General features: G+C 40.2%; 3 protein-coding genes across 12 annotated transcripts in view; 2 read left to right on the top strand and 1 right to left on the bottom strand.

Moving 5' to 3' along the window:
- The window catches only part of LOC128578958 (membrane-bound transcription factor site-2 protease-like), a 60,112-nt gene extending 56,654 nt beyond the window's left edge, over window positions 1-3,458 (top strand). Inside the window, 1 exon segment of the mRNA XM_053581295.1 lies at window positions 3,136-3,458. Within this exon segment, the coding sequence (XP_053437270.1) occupies window positions 3,136-3,355 (220 nt within the window). The 3' untranslated portion in view covers window positions 3,356-3,458.
- The window catches only part of LOC128579199 (probable ubiquitin carboxyl-terminal hydrolase FAF-X), a 294,928-nt gene that overhangs the window by 221,633 nt on the left and 55,986 nt on the right, over window positions 1-17,309 (bottom strand). The gene's annotated exons all lie outside the window — the stretch shown is intronic.
- Window positions 15,628-17,309, top strand: part of LOC128579203 (eukaryotic translation initiation factor 2 subunit 3-like) — a 37,224-nt gene continuing 35,542 nt past the window's right edge. For 7 of the 8 annotated variants that reach the window (XR_008378070.1, XR_008378072.1, XR_008378073.1 and 4 more), the window contains exons 1-2: window positions 15,628-15,692; window positions 17,133-17,228. The gene's annotated coding sequence lies outside the window, so the exon portion shown is untranslated. The remainder of the gene's footprint in view (window positions 15,693-17,132; window positions 17,229-17,309) is intronic. The other variant, XR_008378077.1, reaches the window with a different exon arrangement.

The following is a 17,309-nucleotide window of genomic DNA, read 5'->3' on the forward strand; positions in this document are numbered from 1 at the left end:
GATTTACAGCAACTTCCACCTCTTGGGCTTCCGTGATTCACCTGCCTCAGCCTCCCAAGCAGCTGGGACCACAGGTGCCCGCCACAACGCCCAGCTATTTTTTTGTTGCAGTTTGGCTGAGGGCTCTATTTGAACCCGCCACCCTTGGTATATGGGGCTGGCACCCTACTTACTGAGCCACAGGCACCACCCTGACCTATGTTATTTGTTTACTTCTCCTGGCTTTGGGTACAGTTTTCTCTTCCTTTTCTAGGTTCTTGAGTTATGTGTTAGGTTGTTAATTTGTGATCTGACATTTGGAGATAGGCGTTTAAGTTTATGAATTTCGATCCCCAAGCTTTTGATAGCTTACATCTCCTCTTCAGTTCAAGGAATCTGTAGATATCCATTTCATTTTCATTTTTGACCTAATAATTGTTTAGTAATAGGTTGTTTGAGTTTCATCATTTATATAGAATTGAGTGCTTCTCTTGGAGTTAATTTCAAGTTTTAACCCATTGGGGTGAAGAAGATACATGGTATGATTTTGATTTTCTTTTTAATTTGTTAAGAGATGCTTTGTGGCCTAAGATATGATTAATCTTGGAGAATGTCCCATGAGCTGATGATAAAAATATATATGCAGTAGTATTTGGATACAGTGTTCTGTAAATACAGTATCTGTTAGGTCCTTTTGTTCCAGGGTCCTTTTTTAGTCCAATGTTTATTTTCTACTTTGATGATCTAACTCTGGTGCTAAGCTTTTGCAATCCCTGACTATTACAATGCTATTATTAAAATTTCTTTGCTTTGCTCTAGTAGAATTCTTTTATGTATCTGGGAGTTCCTATAGTAGGTGCATATATATTTAGGATTGTTCTGTTTTCTTGTTGAATTCTTTTCTTTACCCTTATATAATGCCAATCTTTTCCTTTATTTACTGTTATTGATGTAGCATCTATTTTGACTTTTAAGAGAAAAGCTACACCTACTCTCTTTGGTTTTCATTTACATGGGATGTGTATTCTTTTCTATCCTTTCCCTTCAAGCTTGTTTGCCTTCTTATGGTTTAGATGTGTCTCCTAGGAACTGCAGATACTTGGATTGTGTTTTTCTTCCATTCTGCCAGCGTATGTGTTTCGAGTGGTGCATAAAGCCACTAATGTTAAGAGATAGAATGGATAGGTGCGATGCTGTTGTGTTGATCATAAGGGATAGTACCTTGTGGTGGTGTTTTTCTTTTTGTGCTGTTTTATAGAAGTTGTGAACTTTGATGTTTTGGGGATTTTACACTGGTGGGTAACTATTGTGGTCATATGTATGCAGTGTAAGTCTGAATATTTCCTGCAAGGTGGATATAGTGATAACACATGCCCTCAGTGTTTTCTTATCTGATAAAAAGCTTAATTTCCTCCATGATTGTAAAACTTAGTTTTGCAGGATACAAAATCTAGTCTGACAGTTCTAAGAAAATTGAAGAAGGGGACCCTACTCCCACTGACTTTTTAAGATTTCTACCAAGAAGTCTGCTGTTACCCTCTTAGAGACTTTTTAATTAATTTTCTGAAGTATTTCTTCGGCTTTGTTTTATTGGTTTTCAACTTTCTCTGTAATTCCATTCATCTTATTTGGCATCCATATTCTGAATTTCATATCTGTCATTTATCAGTATTCTTGTAATTGCAGTTCTCTGCTCTGTAGCTTTGTTACAAGTCCTTGGGGATGGCAGTCTTCTCATATTGCCTGTGTTCTTTAGCTGTTTTCTTCTCATCTGAAACATCTTTTCTGAACTCAGGGCTAATAGATTTGCAAGGCATCTATTCTTTGTTGGGAACTCTCTTGCTTGGTTACAGTAATTAGTGGAGTAAGCTACTAGATGGAGCTTTTTTTTTCTTTTTACTCTGGAGTGTTGAGGTGGCAGTGAGGGGCATGTTCACAAGAAGGGTATGTTCAGCTGTTCTGATTTGTTCTACATGGCTGGTTTTGCCTCTTGTTAAGCCTGTGCTGAATGCTGTTTGTGTGGGTGTTGGGTTCTCATGAGATAGTTGTAGGATGTTTATGTTCAGAAATAGGTGAGACCCTCCTTACTGAGGCTAGCATTGTGAGGATTTCTGTATCCAGGTGTCTTCCTGCAGGAGTGACAGTAAAACCTGAGAGGGGTTATCTAGGCATTTATCCTGGGTTCCCAAGGCTATGGCTGTTTACTCAAACCAAGTTGCAGTGTACAACAGCTCAAGGTTCTGTGTTCCATGGGGAGGGTGCTATACTTTAGAGCTGTTCCTCCAGTCCTATACTAGTGGAGAGTTGGGATGGGGGCATTGGAGTCTAAGTGCAGTGGTAGAGTCTTGGGGATAGTGGCTTGGGCCTGGTAGTAGCTTTGGAGGCACAGAAATAGACCCTTAGGCTCTAGTATGAAAGCCAGGACTAGGCTCTAGGCTTAGGCTCTAGTATGAGCCAGGACTAGGAATGAACCTGAAGCAGGGCTTTTGAGCTGAAACTCAGAGCCAGGACCAGAGCCATACAGGCAGTAGGGGTGATCTCATATGAAGGCCAAGCAGGCATGAAACAGTTGGGACCTGGATGAGTCAAGGACAAAGAAGTGGCAGGCTGTTTCATAGCCTCAGGGACTACCTGATGCCAAGTTATCCAGGTAGAAGTTGGTTTTATTAACTCAAGAACTATGGAGTACCTTTCCACCCTCCCTAGTATCTGCTTGACACATTTGCCCAAAGCCTTGCAGGTTGGAGCTGCTATGACCCAGTCAATTCTTGTCTCTGATCCTTTTGCACTGAAAGGGAGAAGTGTGTGGCTCATAATTCCAGGTGCAGCTCAGGAAAGCCTCCCATTAGTCTGCTTCCTCCCCAGCCCTGTGCTGACCTGGTACTATGCTCAAGAACTCAGGATGACTGTACATGGTGCCTGAGCTCCACCACACCTGTTGTCTGGTGCAGTGAGTCTACACGGATTCCGGGCAGGTCTCCCTTCTGACCAGGTAGAAATCTATGATAGTAGAAGTCATCATCTCGCAACTTGCATAGTCCCAGCAGTTAAGTTCAGTGCCCCCGTGCTCTATCCTATTCTTCTTGGCATATTCTTTGATGTTGTGATATTGACCTGTGAGAACTCATAATCTGCTCCTTAACTAATTTTATCCAGGTACCTGATTTCCCTCTCAGGAGCTCTGGCAATTGTTATTGCAGTGCCCTGCTTTGCTTTGGATGTACAGTGGATTTTGAACTCTTTCCTAGATGCCACCCTTAACTCTGTGATTCAAGATAATGATGTCAAAGATCTGATAGGATTTTTCATTTTACTTGGTGGAAGTGTACTTTTGGCTGCCAGTGTTACTTTGGGGCTCTGGATGATTACAGCATGATATTTGCACTCATTTGACAAAATCTATGTTAAATTATGTAGCTATGTGGTAATATGTATTGCTATTTATAACCTTAATTGGAATGAAATTACAGCAGTTTCCTTAAAATTGTGAAATAGCCAACTTTGAATTCTTTCCATATCTAGGGTTTCTAGATTCTATGGTAAAAGATAAACGGAATAAGTGAAAGATATATTCTTTTATTACAGTCTAGTTTTGAAGCTTGATCATGCATTCTGAAATACCAGGATTTTGTGGAGCCATTTGTAACCTAGTAAAAATTTATGTTTATATCACTTGTATATTGACATATTCTCTTATAATAGTGTAAAGGAGAGTAGAATTGGATAGAATTAATTAGGAAAATGTTTTGAAAGTTATTAGTGAAGGTTTGAAAGAGACAGACTTTGACTAAGGAGAATGGTAACATTTACTTAGTCTTTATTTTGTTTGAATAGCATATTAAAACCTTGGTGTATTATTTTATACTCCTTAAAAACTGATGTCTAATTATAATTAAATTAGTAAAATTCAATAAAATGGTCTGCTAATATGAAAGGGAAACTTTTTGTCAAATGATGTCAAATAAAGAAATTAGGAAGAAAGAACTAAGATTTTATGAGAGATATTTTGCCCCACGAGAGCTACCTCTTTGGAAATATGTCTCTGAACCTCTGTGGAGTAATACTAGCCTTTTTATTTAGAATAGACTGTGTGATCTGTCACTGCATCGAATCTGTAGATTGCTTTGTGACGAATGGACATTTTACTATAATATTGATTCTTCAAAGCCACGATGCTGGTATATCTTTCAATTTTTTGTGTGTATTCTTCAATTTCTTTTATCAATGTTTTATAATTTTTGTTATACACAGTCTTCACCTTTTTTTGTTTGTTTATTGTTGGGAATACTGATTGCATTTGTTAGGTAAAGTTCCTTTACAATTGTGTCTTGCCTGGGTGGCACCTGTGGCTCAGTGAGCAGGGTGCCAGCCCCATATACCAAGAGTGGTGGGTTGGAACTTAGCCCTGGCCAAGCTGCAACGAAAAATAGCCAGGCCTTGTGGCGGGCACCTGTAGTCTCAGCTACTCGAGAAGCTGAGGCAAGAGAATCACCTACGCTCAAGAGCTGGAAGTTGTTGTGAGGTGTGACGCCACAGCATTCTACCAAGGGCGACAAAATGAGACTCTGCATGTAAAAAACAAAAACAAACAAACAAACAAAAAAAACCCCAATTGTGTCTTGCCCCCAAGAGGTGTGTCACACACTGAGACCCTGCCCCCTCCCCTTTTCCCTCTCTCTGCTCTTTCTTTCCCCCACTTCTTCCCTTCTCTCTCTCTGCTCTCCCCTTCCCCCACCCCCAACTGTATACTAGGTCATTAATTGTCCTCATATCAAAATTGAATACATAGGATTCACACTTCTGCATTCTTGTGATGCTTTACTAAGAATAATTTGTTCCATTTCCATTCAGGTTAATACAAAGGATGTAAAGTCTTCATCTTTTTTAATGGCTGAATAGTATTTCATGGTAGCCACAGCTTCTTAATCCATTCCTGAGTTGGTGGGCATTTAGGTTGTTTCCACATTTTGGCAGTTCTGCAGTGAGTTGTGATAAACAGTCTAGTGCAAGTGTCCTTATGATAAAAGGATTTTTTTTCCTTCTGGGTAGATAGATGCCCAGTAATGGGATTGCAGGGTCAAATGGGAGGTCTAGCTTGAGTGCTTTGAGGGTTCTCCATATCTCCTTCCAAAAATCGTATTAGTTTGCAGTCCCACCAGCAGTGTAAAAGTGTTCCTTTCTCTCCACATTCATTCCAGCATCTGCAGTTTTGAGATTTTGCGATGTGGGCCATTATCGCTGGGGTTAGATGATATCTCAGGATGGTTTTGATTTGCATTTCTCCAATTGTTGATTTTTGTTGTTGTTGCAAAAGGGATGATGAGCATTTTTTCATGTTTGTTAGCCATTTGCCTGTCTTCTTTTTTTTTTTTAACCCTGTTTATTTATTTATTTTTTTTTGTGTGTGTGGTTTTTTTTTGGCCGGGGCTGGGTTTGAACCCGCCACCTCTGGCATATGGGACCGGCACCCTACTCCTTGAGCCACAGGGGCCGCCCATTTGCCTGTCTTCTTTAGAAAAGGTTCTATTCATGTCTCTTGCCCATTGATATAATAGGATTCTTGGGTTTTTTCATGTGGATTAATTTGAGTTCTCTATAGATCCTAGTTATTAAGCTTTTGTCTGATTCAAAATATGCAAATATCTTTTCCCATTGTGTAGGTTGTCTCTTTGCTTTGGTTATTGTCTCCTTAGCTGTACAGAAACTTTTCAGTTTAATGAAGTCCCATTTGTTTATTTTTGTTGTTGTTGCAATTCCACAGCAATCTTACTCATAAAGTCTCTCACTAGGTGGATATCTTCCAGTATTTTTCCTGTCCTTTCTTTGAGGATTTTTATCACTTCATGCGTTAAATTTAAGTCCTTTATCCATCTTGAATGAATTTTTGTGAGTGGAGAAAGGTGTGGGTCCAGTTTCAGTCTTTTACATGTGGATATCCAATTCTCCCAGCACCATTTATTGAATAGGGAGTCTTTCCCCCAAGGTATGTTCTTGTTTGGTTTATCAAAGATCAGGTGGATGTAAGATGTTAGTTTCATTTCCTGGTTTTCAATTCGATTCCAAGTGTCTATGTCTCTATTTCTGTGCCAATACCATGCTGTCTTGACCATGTTGGCCTTGTGGTACAGCCTAAAATCTGGTATGCTAACACCCCGGCTTTGTTTTTATTACTAAAATTTGATTTTAAAGTGATTTTTTTTCTGGTTCCATAAAAAACACAGAATTAATTTTTCCAGGTCTTGAAAGTATGATATTGGTTGGTATTTTAATAGGGATGGCATTGAATCAGTAGATTGCTCTGGAAAGTATAGACATTTTAATAATGTTGATTCTTCCCAGCCATGAGCATGGTATATTCTTCCATTTGTTAATATCCTCTGCTATTTCTTTTCTTACAGTTTCATAATTTTTTTTTTTATATGGGTCCTTCACCCCTTTTGTTAGGTATATTCCTAGGTATTTCATTTTCTTTGAAGCTATGTTGAAGGGAATTGTGTTCTTAATTAGCCTCTCATCTTGGCTGTTATTATACAAAGGCTACTGACTTGTGGACATTGATTTTATATCCTGAGACATTACTGTATTATTTGATGACTTCCAGGAGTCTTGTGGTTGAGTCTTTGAGATTCTAAAAGTATAAGATCATGTCATCGGCAAAGAGGGAGACTTTGACCTCCTCTGCTCCCATTGGATGCCCTTTATTTCCTTCTCTTGCCTAATGGTATTGGCTAGAACTTCCAGCACTATGTTGAATTAGTAATGGCATTCTTCACTTCTTCTTTTTTTTTTTTTACAGTTTTTTGACTGGGGCCGGGTTTGAACCCACCACCTCCAGTGTATGGGGCTAGTGCCCCACTCCTTGAGCCACAGGTCACTTCTTTAGTTAATATTCCCATACGTTTTCTTTTATTGGTTTCTCTCTCCAATTATTTACTATTGGCTTATAGCAGTGGTTCTCAACCATCCTAATGCCATGACCTTTTAATACAGTTTCTCATGTTGTGGTGACTCCCAACCATAAAATTAGTTTTGTTGCTACTTCATAACTGTAATTTTGCTACTGTTATCAATCATAATGTAAATTTCTGATATGCAGGATGTGTTTTCATTGTTACAAATTGAACATAATTAAAGTATAGTGATTAATCATGAAAACAATATGTAATTATATATTGTGAAATATTTTTTTCTTTTTTTTTTTGTAGAGACAGAGTTTCACTTTATTGCCCTTGGTAGAGTGCCATGGCGTCACACAGCTCACAGCAACCTCCAACTCCTGGGCTTAGGTGATTCTCCTGCCTAGCCTCCCGAGTAGCTGGGACTACAGGCGCCTGCCACAACGCCCGGCTATTTTTTTGTTGCAATTTGGCCTGGGCTGGGTTTGAACCTGCCACCCTCGGTATATGGGGCCGGCGCCCTGCTCACTGAGCCACAGGTGCCACCCATATCGTGAAATATTTATTTCTTAAGTAGATTTAAGAAATCTACTTAAAGATTTAAGATTTAAGAAATTTAAAGAAATTTTTTTCTTGAAGGATGGTATATAACAGTTAACAGTCTTAATATAACAATCCTAAACTACAGTGCTACATTTTGTGACAGTATGCATAATAAGCCAACATCAGTGTGAAGGTTGAGATTGCATCTTTCTCACCAGATCAGAAATTCTCAGAGCAGTCTTTGTAAGAGCACAAGAAAGATCATCTTCCACAAGTCTACTTCTGTATCTATTTATTTATTTTACTATTATTATTTTTTTAGAGACAGAGACTCACTTTGTTGCTCTTGGTAGAGTGCTATGGCATCACAGCTCACAGTAACTTCCAGCTTTTGGGCTTAAGCAATTCTCTTGCCTCAGCCTCCCAAGTAGCTGGGACTACAGGCACTTGCCACAACACCTGGCTATTTTTTGTTGCAGTTTGGCTGGGGCCGGGTTGGTACCCACCACCCTCATATGGGATTGGCACTCTACTCACTGAGCCACAGGCACTGCCCTACTTCTGTATTTAGACTTGATAACCAATGAGCTGGAAAACCCTGTTTCACAAAGATATGTTGTTGGAAATGGAAGAAGAAGGTGCAACACCGTCTAAGACAGAATAAGATGGTGACTGCAAACACTTGATAGAGAATTTTGTAACTGGCATTGTAGAGAAATCAGTTCTTGGATTCATCGCTGTTAATAAGTTCAATGAACTCCTCTTTGTGCTGTCTCAGGAACATCTTCAACTTTGTGAATGGGCTTCTGGCAAGTGCAAATGGAGTGTCAGGTAGACTTGGAAAGTACGATGAAATTTCATCTGCAAGCATGTGCGAGTGTTCTTACACAGAAATTATCATCATAATCCTTTTGTCTGATTCACTGTTATATTCCTCAAAGAAAGCAGATAAGGTAGGCAACAGGTAAATTTTATTTTCATCCAATTTTTTGCCAAAGCTAAAGTTTAATTTGGAATGATGGGATCTTTTCAGACAAATCAAGGCATGTGGCATTTGATTCTTGCAGTGATAAATTTAACTCAGTCAAATGGCAAAGATCTCAACTAAGTAAGCTATTTTCTGCCGTTCACTTTTATTGCTGAAAAGTGCTTCAAACTGAGGTCTTGTTTTCTGATTAAAAAACGTTTTGAGTTCATCACAAAGCTCAAAAACACGTTTTAAAACTTTTCTTCTAGACAACCATCTCACTTTATTGTGAAATAGCAGAGCATTGTTTGGTGCATAACTTCTTTGCCCAGTCGCAAAAACAGTCGACTGTTTAAAGTTACAAAATTATGGCTCAGCAACTGTGTCTCAAGCAGCTAAGGTGCCACATACACCTGAGCTGGTGGGTTTGAATCCAGCCTGGGCCTGCCAAACAACATTGACGACTGCAACCAAAAAATAGCCGGCATTGTGGCAAGCACCTGTAGACCCAGCTACTTCAGAGGCAGAGGCAGTAGAATCGCTTGAACCGAGGAGTTGAAGATTGCTGTGAGCTGTGATGCCACAGCACTCTACCCACGGTGACAGCTTGAAGCTCTGTCTCAAAAAAAAAATAAAATAAAATAAATTACAGGCGGTGCCTGTGGCTCAGCAGGTAGGGCGCCAGCCCATATGCCGAGGGTGGCGGGTTCAAACTCAGCCCCAGCCAAACTGCAACAACAACAAAAAAATAGCCGGGCATTGTGGTGGGCGTCTGTAGTCCCAGCTACTTGGGAGGCTGAGTCAAGAGAATTGTGTAAGCCCAAGGATTTGGAGGTTGCTGTGAGCCGTGCGACGCCACAGCACTCTACTGAGGGTGATAAGGTGAGACTCTGTCTCTACAAAAAAAAAATAAATTACAAAATTGACTGAACTTATGATGCTTTTTTATTACTTCTTGTAACTCTTGTGGCAGCATCACATTGCTAATATTTGCTGATGAATCATACAGTGAGTTCTTGGTGACTTTTGGTGACTCATTCAGTACCAAATGTTGAAATCCAGATCGACATCCTAGCATTGCTGGAACCCCATCTGTGCAAACACCACAGACCTTTTCTCAGGAGAGCTTATGCTCTTTCAGAAATGAACCAACTGTGTCAAATACATCATGTGCAATAGCTGTGGTGGTTTGCAGAAAAGGACTCATCTTTAAAGTCACCATCGTTGGGCGGCGCCTGTGGCTCAAGGAGTAGGGTGCCGGTCCCATATGCCATAGGTGGCGGGTTCAAACCCAGCCCCAGCCAAAAACCACACACACACACAAAAAATAAATAAATAAAAAGTCACCATCGTTAATATACCTCATGTAAGACAGTAACTGTGAACAGTTTACAACGTCTGTAGTTCATCAAGCTGGATACTAAATATTGGAAGTGTGGAGCAGATTCAGTTTCCTGGATTACCTGATGAAGAATATCAGCAAACATGTCATCTATTCTTCTGCAGACAGTGTTGTTAGATAAGGAAATTGCACTCGATTTTGTAACACATTCATTTCTCATAATTCTAACAATGTCTTTGGCCGTTGGCAACAGTAAATCTCAGCAATGGTGTGAGGTTTCATAGCTCTGGCGATTCTCAGTGCCACCAAATATGAACCTTCAATGGCTACTACGTTTTGTTTGTGGTACTTGCCACCAGTGTCAAGTCTGGCTTTCTTGAGTCCATCAGCTTTGCTTCTAAAGTACTTGGTATCCTCACCGGCAAAGCTGGGATGCTTGCTATCCAAATGGCATTTTAGTTTATTTGGCTTCATAGATTCAGTAGATAGAACTTCACAACAAATAATGCATTGTGTTATTCCTGCTTCATTATTGAGGTAAAATCATACTGTAAAAAATCCCCACTATATTTGCTTTTCTTAACATTCTCCTCTAAACAATCCATTGTCACAGGATGGTTTGCTAATGAAAATAATATGTAACAATAGCTTTAATGATACAAAAGATGATACATGGCATAGGTCAGTCAATACAATTCATTAAAGTTTCTTATGATTTACCATTCTGTTTTTTTTTTTACATACCTGTTACTATCACAAGGGGGCAGTATTCACATCAACCACAGCTGAATATAAAAAGACCAATTAGCATCCAGATTAAGTTCCCATGGTACAGATTATTATTATTTTTTACAGTAGTTGATGATTTTATAGTACATTTTACATTTACCCTGTAATTATAATTCATGACATGTCATTTTACCTCCAAATCTGCTGCTTTCAACACAGGAGCTGCTTTTAACAGAGTAGCTGCTTTCAATAAAGCAGCTGCTTTCTACATAGTAGTGGCTTTCTACACATGTGTGACTCATCTGCATAAGTACATTATGGCCAACCCAGTCACATACACCTATATTTGTATGGAGTGCATGTGATGGGGTTGGCCTGATGATCATCACGCCGGGTACTCATATGTGGGCATATCTGCATGTGGGTGGACCCACCTGGAGATGGATACAGGAGCAGTGTCTCTGTTCCTAAGACCATGGAAACGTGTTTCCCTTTGTAAGGGTCATTTGACCCCCAAAAGGGTCATGATCGCAGGTTGAGAACCGAGGGCTTATAGAAATGCTACAAGCACTCACAGCAACCTCAAACTGTTGGGCTTAGGTGTTCCTCCTGCCTCAGTCTCCTGTAGCTGGGACTACAGGAGACTGCCACAATGCCTGGCTATTTTTTTTGTTGTTGCAGTTGTCATTGTTGTTTTGTTGGCCCAGGTAGGGCTCGAACCCTCCTGCATTGGTGTATGTGGCTGGTACCCTAACCACTGAACTACAGGCACCTAGCCTGTATTTATTTATTTAGATCATCTTTAATTTCTTTCTATGTTTAATAGTTTTTAGTATACAATTTTTAATGTCTTCAGTTATATTATGTTGATTTTTATGTTTGACCAACTTTGCATTCCTCACATAAATCCCACTACTTTCTAATTTGTGATCTTTTCAATGTGTTTCCTGATTTGATTTGCTCCTGTTTTAATAAATAAAATTTTTGCACTTAAAGGGATTAGTTGAAGTTTTTTTTTATTAATTATTTTCTTTATTATGATGTCCTTATTTGGTTTTGCTAACAGGTTAAAACTGGCCTCACAGAAAGGGTTAGAGTTGTTTCAGAATGTAGATTTTATTATTTGTTCTTGGTGAAATCAATAAGTTAAGAGATGACTGCTGCTGAATAAAGCAGTTTTTTACAGTTCTAATTGTAACATCAAAAAGAATAAAATATTTAGCCACATCATGCTATGCATTGTCTCTTGTGAAAGCACCGGCTTAACCAGAAGACAGAGGACTGAGGGAGAAATATGGGTAAAAATGTTTATTGTGACTTTCACTGGGGAGAATGGGTAAGCAAGTTATGTTAACTACTTCAAATAATTTTATCAGAACCTCAGGGACCTGACCTCCATCCAGTGGACCTGTGCCAAGCACTGGTGTGATTGGGGATGGGGATAATGTCTTAGTATATAAAAGTGTAACGTAGGAGAGATGGGGTGTATGGCCTCTAGATTAATTGATACGCATTTGAAAGTGCATGCATTCTGTCAAGTGTTTGCTATCTCTATGAAGTCACTGGTCCTCGAAGAACTGTATCTCCCGAGTCAGTAAGACCTCATATGTAAAAGTGTCAAGAAATGCAGAAAATGGAAGACATGATTAATATAGAAGAATTCCCTCTGTGGAAGAACTACTGTTAATTCTCCAAACATTTGATGGGATTCACAGTAAAAACATCTGGTTCTGAACGTTTCTTTATTATGTATTTCGTTTGTTGTTGCATGGTTTGGTTTTTGCTATTAATTACTGATTTACTCCCTTTTCTTATTATGTCACTCAAATTTTGTCATTATTTCTTCTATGCTGTCTCTGGAGTTCTAGTGTTTCTAAGAATGTATCCATTTAACATAGGTTATCAAATTTTGATCATGTAATTGTTTATAACATTGATTTATAAAATTTTTTTTTTTTTTGCAGTTTTTGACCAGAGCCAGGTTTGAACCTGCCACCTCCAGTATATGGGGCCGGCACCCTACTCACTGAGCCACAGGCGCCACCCTTATAACTCTTTTAATTTCTGTTAAGGTCTGAGTAATGGCCTCCTTCAAGGGTGTCCAATCTTTTTTTTTTTTTCCTCTGCCATACATTGGAAGATTAAGAGTTGTCTTGGGCTGCACATTAATACACAAATGCTAACAACAGCTGATGAGCCAAAATAACACTACATGCATACTTTCCCTAATATCTGACACCACAGATAAGCAAAAAATACCTCACAAAATCAGCATGTGGCCCATGAAGCACAGGCTGGATACTCTGTATAAGATTTTGATAATTTGAGTCTCTTTTTTCTTGGTCAGTGCATTGGTCAGGACTTTGTCTTAAAAAGAAAATACCAAGCATGGTAGCTCCCACATGTAATCTCTGCTACTTGAAAAGGTGAAGCAAAAGCATTACTGGATCACTTGAAATCAGAGAAACAGAACCAACAGAACATTTCAGTCCAACCTAGGCAGTATAGTAAAACCCCATCTCTGAGAAAACAAAACAAAAAAAGGAAAATAAAAATATAAATGCTTAAAAAAGAATAAATTATTGATCAGAGTTTTTTTTTTTTTTTTTTTTGTAGTGACAAGAGTCTCACTTTATGGCCCTCGGTAGAGTGCCGTGGCATCACACAGCTCATAGCAACCTCCAACACATGGGTTTAGGCGATTCTTTTGGCTCAGCATCCTGAGTAGCTGGGACTACAGGTGCCTGCCACAACGCCCGGCTATTTTTTGTTGCAATTTGGCCAGGGCTAGGTTTGAACTGGTGTTGTACTCACTGAGCCATAGGCACTGCCCTATTGATGAGAGTTTTTACCATTTCTCATCACTTCAGGTAAATTTTCATCAAGGCCTTTCTGTACCTGCACTTAAAAATTTTAAGATACTTTGTTGTTTGCATTTTTATACCACTGAAAACAATTTCTAATTTTCTCAGTGGTTTATTTACTCAAGAGTTACTTAAAATAAAAAATTGTTTACCAAATTTTTGTGTCTTTGAAATTTTCTATTGACTTTAAATATTAAAGATGTTCTTTTCATCTTTCTAATCCATTGAGAATTGTTTTATCACTAGCCCAATATTTACTGTGAAATATGTGATTGAGGAATACGATAGACTTACACACAAAAACTTTAAGTCATGTATCTAAGTCATGTATCATAAAAATGTTCAAAGAAGTAAAGAAAATTAAAAGAATTATAGGAATAAGTAACTTATCAGATAAAGAATATACAACCAAATAGACTTTTGGAGTTCAGAATTTCAAAAACTAAAATTAATTATTCACAAGATTGTCTCAGGAATTTTGACATGGCCTACATCAGTAAAGGAAGAACAAGGAAATGGTAAGGAATGAGAGATATAAAAAACATATAGCAAAATGGTAGATGTTTAACAGGATTTTTCAGTGTTGGGAATAAAAGAAAGGGAAGATGACTAAGGATTCTGGTTGAAGCTGAAGCTAGAATCGTCATTGACTTAGATCAAAATATTTCTGAGAAGAGCAGAATTGAGGAGAGGAGGGATAGTACATATTAGTCACTCAGTTTGTGATGTTAAGTTTGAGATATGGATTAAATGTTAAAAGTGGAGCTGCTGCGTTGGCCTTGGGTTATATAAACCAAAAGATCATGGCCAGGAACAGTGGGTCACGCCTGTACCCAGCACTTGGGAGGCCAAGGTGGGTGGACAGACGGAGCTCAGAAGTTGAAGAACAGCATAAACAAGAGGAAGACCTTGTCTCTAAAACTAGCCAGGCGTTGTGATGTAGTCCTCTCTGTAGTCCCAGCTACTTGGGAAGTTGAGGCAAGAGAATCGCTTGAGTTGTGACGCCATGACACTTTAGGAACAGAGGGCAACAATGTGAAACATGTGTTTTTAAGAATACTGAAGCAGGGTGGCACCTGTGGCTCAGTGAGTAGGGCACCAGCCCTAATATACCAAGGGTGGTGGGTTCAAACCCAACCCCGGCCAAACTGCAACAACAACAACAAAAAAAAAGAGAACTGAAGCAGAGCAAAACAGTATAACACATCTGTCCCATCTCCACAAGAATTCCATCTCTACTACCTACTGGCTGAGGATTACCTCAGCCTTACCTACTTTGCCAAGTAATCTTTTTAACACTGAAACATCTCCTCTGTAAAATGAGACCATACTTTAATGGATCATTGTGAAAATTACATAAAATCAATATTTCACAGAATAAGTAGTCAGTAACTCTATTCAATTTTTATAATTAAAATCCCTATTTATTGGTATATTTTCCATTGAAGTTACTTGTCTTAGATTTCCTTTTTAAAACCTCCTAAATAGCTTCTACTCCAGGTCAAATCCACTCTAAGAGTAGTGCAGCTTTACCGCACCACGGCTCAGTGACCTAGAAACCCCTCTCTTAGAAACCAAAGATTGAGACCTCGGACTCTCATCGGAGGAGCTTTGCTTTTGCCTCCCGGCACCACTCAGATCTTTATCAAAGTTCCTGGCTTCCGCCAAGGGCCACTGAGCGTTGTGAGCCAAAGTACTCTGCCATACCTCCGCCTGCTCCAGCGTCTCGTCACTGGCAGAATCTAACCTCAGGCTCTCTGGTGTCCTTATTAAATTACAAAAATCCTAGCACTTTGGGAGGCCGTTGGAACTCAGGAATGTGAGGTTAGTGAGTTAATGATGACACTACTGCACTCTACTGTGTGTGCATTCTACAGAGGGTGCCCCTGCCTCAATCAATTGTAGTAAAAGGGATAATTCTTCCTCTTCTCTCATCTCGGATAACAACTTGCACGTTACAAGAAATTGCCTCGATTACGCCATAGAAAACATCTTTTAGAGGTTGTCAACAGGTTGCGTCATCCACCTTGCAGGGGTCCTTTCATGAGGCTGCCCTCAGCGTTGCCTAAACAAATGTGTAATAGGTTTTTGGCAAGAACTCCTCAAACTGCATCATGTTTGTAGTGGGCCCGAAGGCAGGCACTGCAAAATCAGAGTGAAGGAAAGTCCAGGCAGTGAGGGCACTGCTGCACAGGTAGCTCTTCTTTCCAAGCCTGAGCCCTAGTTCCCAGCTTCGCCCTGTCCCAGGGGACCTTCAATAAGATTAGGCAGACGCCGGACTATTTCCTTCCTTTGTGGGCAATATGGCGGGGGATGATCCTATAGCGTCTCCGGGACATTCTCATCTATCGCACCAAGATCTGACTACTTTGGTGAGATTTTGCTTTGGGAAAATGCAAACTGAACTCGCAGTGGGGATTACTGGTCAGTCGCTCTCGCGAGCGTATGTTAAAAGGGAATGCCCCAGCAGGATTCCCTTAGTCGGTGCAGCTCTGCAGCTCTTACTTCGGACCAGTGATCGAGCTGGAGATACGGGATCGCCAGAACCCGATCTTCTGAAGGATTCGGCTGGAAAGTCTTAGTGTTATTCACCGCTGAATGTCTAGGAAAGGGGTATATGTAAAACATTTAAGATTTGTACTTCTGGCCTGACGCAGTGGCTCACGCCTGTGATCCCAGGACTTTGGGACGCCAAGGCCAAGGGAGGATTTCTTGGGCTCACGGTTTCTGATGAGCCTGAGCAAGAGCAGCACCTGGTCTCTACTAAAAATATAAAACTGGACGGCGCCTGTGGCTCAGTGAGTAGGGCGCCGGCCCCATATGCCGAGGGTGGCGGGTTCAAACCCAGCCCCGGCTGAACTGCAACAACAAAAATAGCCGGGCGTTGTGGCGGGTGCCTGTAGTCCCAGCTACTCGGGAGGCTGAGGCAGGAGAATCGCCTAAGCCCAGGAGTTAGAGGTTGCTGTGAGCCGTGTGACGCCACGGCACTCTACCCGAGGGCGGTACAGTGAGACTCTGTCTCTACAAAAAAAAAAAAAAAAAAAAAAAAACCAAACCAAAAAAAACTTCAGGGCACCTGTAGTCCTAGCTTTCCTGAGGCTGAGGCAAGAGGACAGCTTGAACTAAGTTTGAGGTTGCGGTGAACTAGGCTGACGCCAAGGCACTCTAGTGCGGAATGAGGCACTGGAGGGCGCAGAGTGACACTCTTACTTAAAAATAAAAGGAAAAAAAAATTTGTACCTCTAATAAAGTCATGAGAAGACATTATTTACCTCATCCTCGGTAAAATGTGTCCAAAGACTGGGGCCTCGGACCTCTGTCTGTGGGAAGTGACTCATTTGTAAGTACTGGGTGAAGACCTTTAGGTCCCCCGATTCCCAATAATCTGCTTCTGAAATAAAGACTGCTTTTACAAGAAAGATATTTTTGGGCGGTACCTGGCAGTTCATGCTTGTAATCCAAGCAGTCTGGAAGGCCGAGATAGATGGATTACCTGAGTTCACAGGTTCGAGACCAGCCTGACCGAGAGTGAGTCTGTCTCTAAAAACTAGCTGGGCGTTTTAGTCCCAGGCACTGGGGTGCTGAGGCAAGAGAATGGCTTGAGCCCAGGAGTTTGAGGTTGCTGAGAGCTTTGACACCACAGCACTCTACCCAGGGCTACAAAGTGAAACAATGTATCAAAAAAAGTTTTTGCAAACAGACAACAGAATAGAAAGAAACTATAAACAGCAAGTGGGAAATCAAAGGTGAAATTCTGATTTGTCCAACAAATGGGAAATCAAAGGTGAAATTCTGATTTGTCCTGCCGGCAGTCGTTTAAAATAAAATGGTTCCCTGCATGATGTTACCAAGTTGACTCCACTTTCACCGGAAGTTATCAGCAGACAAGCCAATATTAACATATATGGGTAAGAATAATTGACTGCACAGAGTACTAGAGTTCTTATTCTTGACTTTACTGTTTTCCAACAGAATGTTTTTATCTTTGT

This window comes from Nycticebus coucang, chromosome Y (assembly GCF_027406575.1).
Source record: "Nycticebus coucang isolate mNycCou1 chromosome Y, mNycCou1.pri, whole genome shotgun sequence".
Classification (NCBI taxonomy): Eukaryota; Metazoa; Chordata; class Mammalia; order Primates; family Lorisidae; genus Nycticebus; species Nycticebus coucang.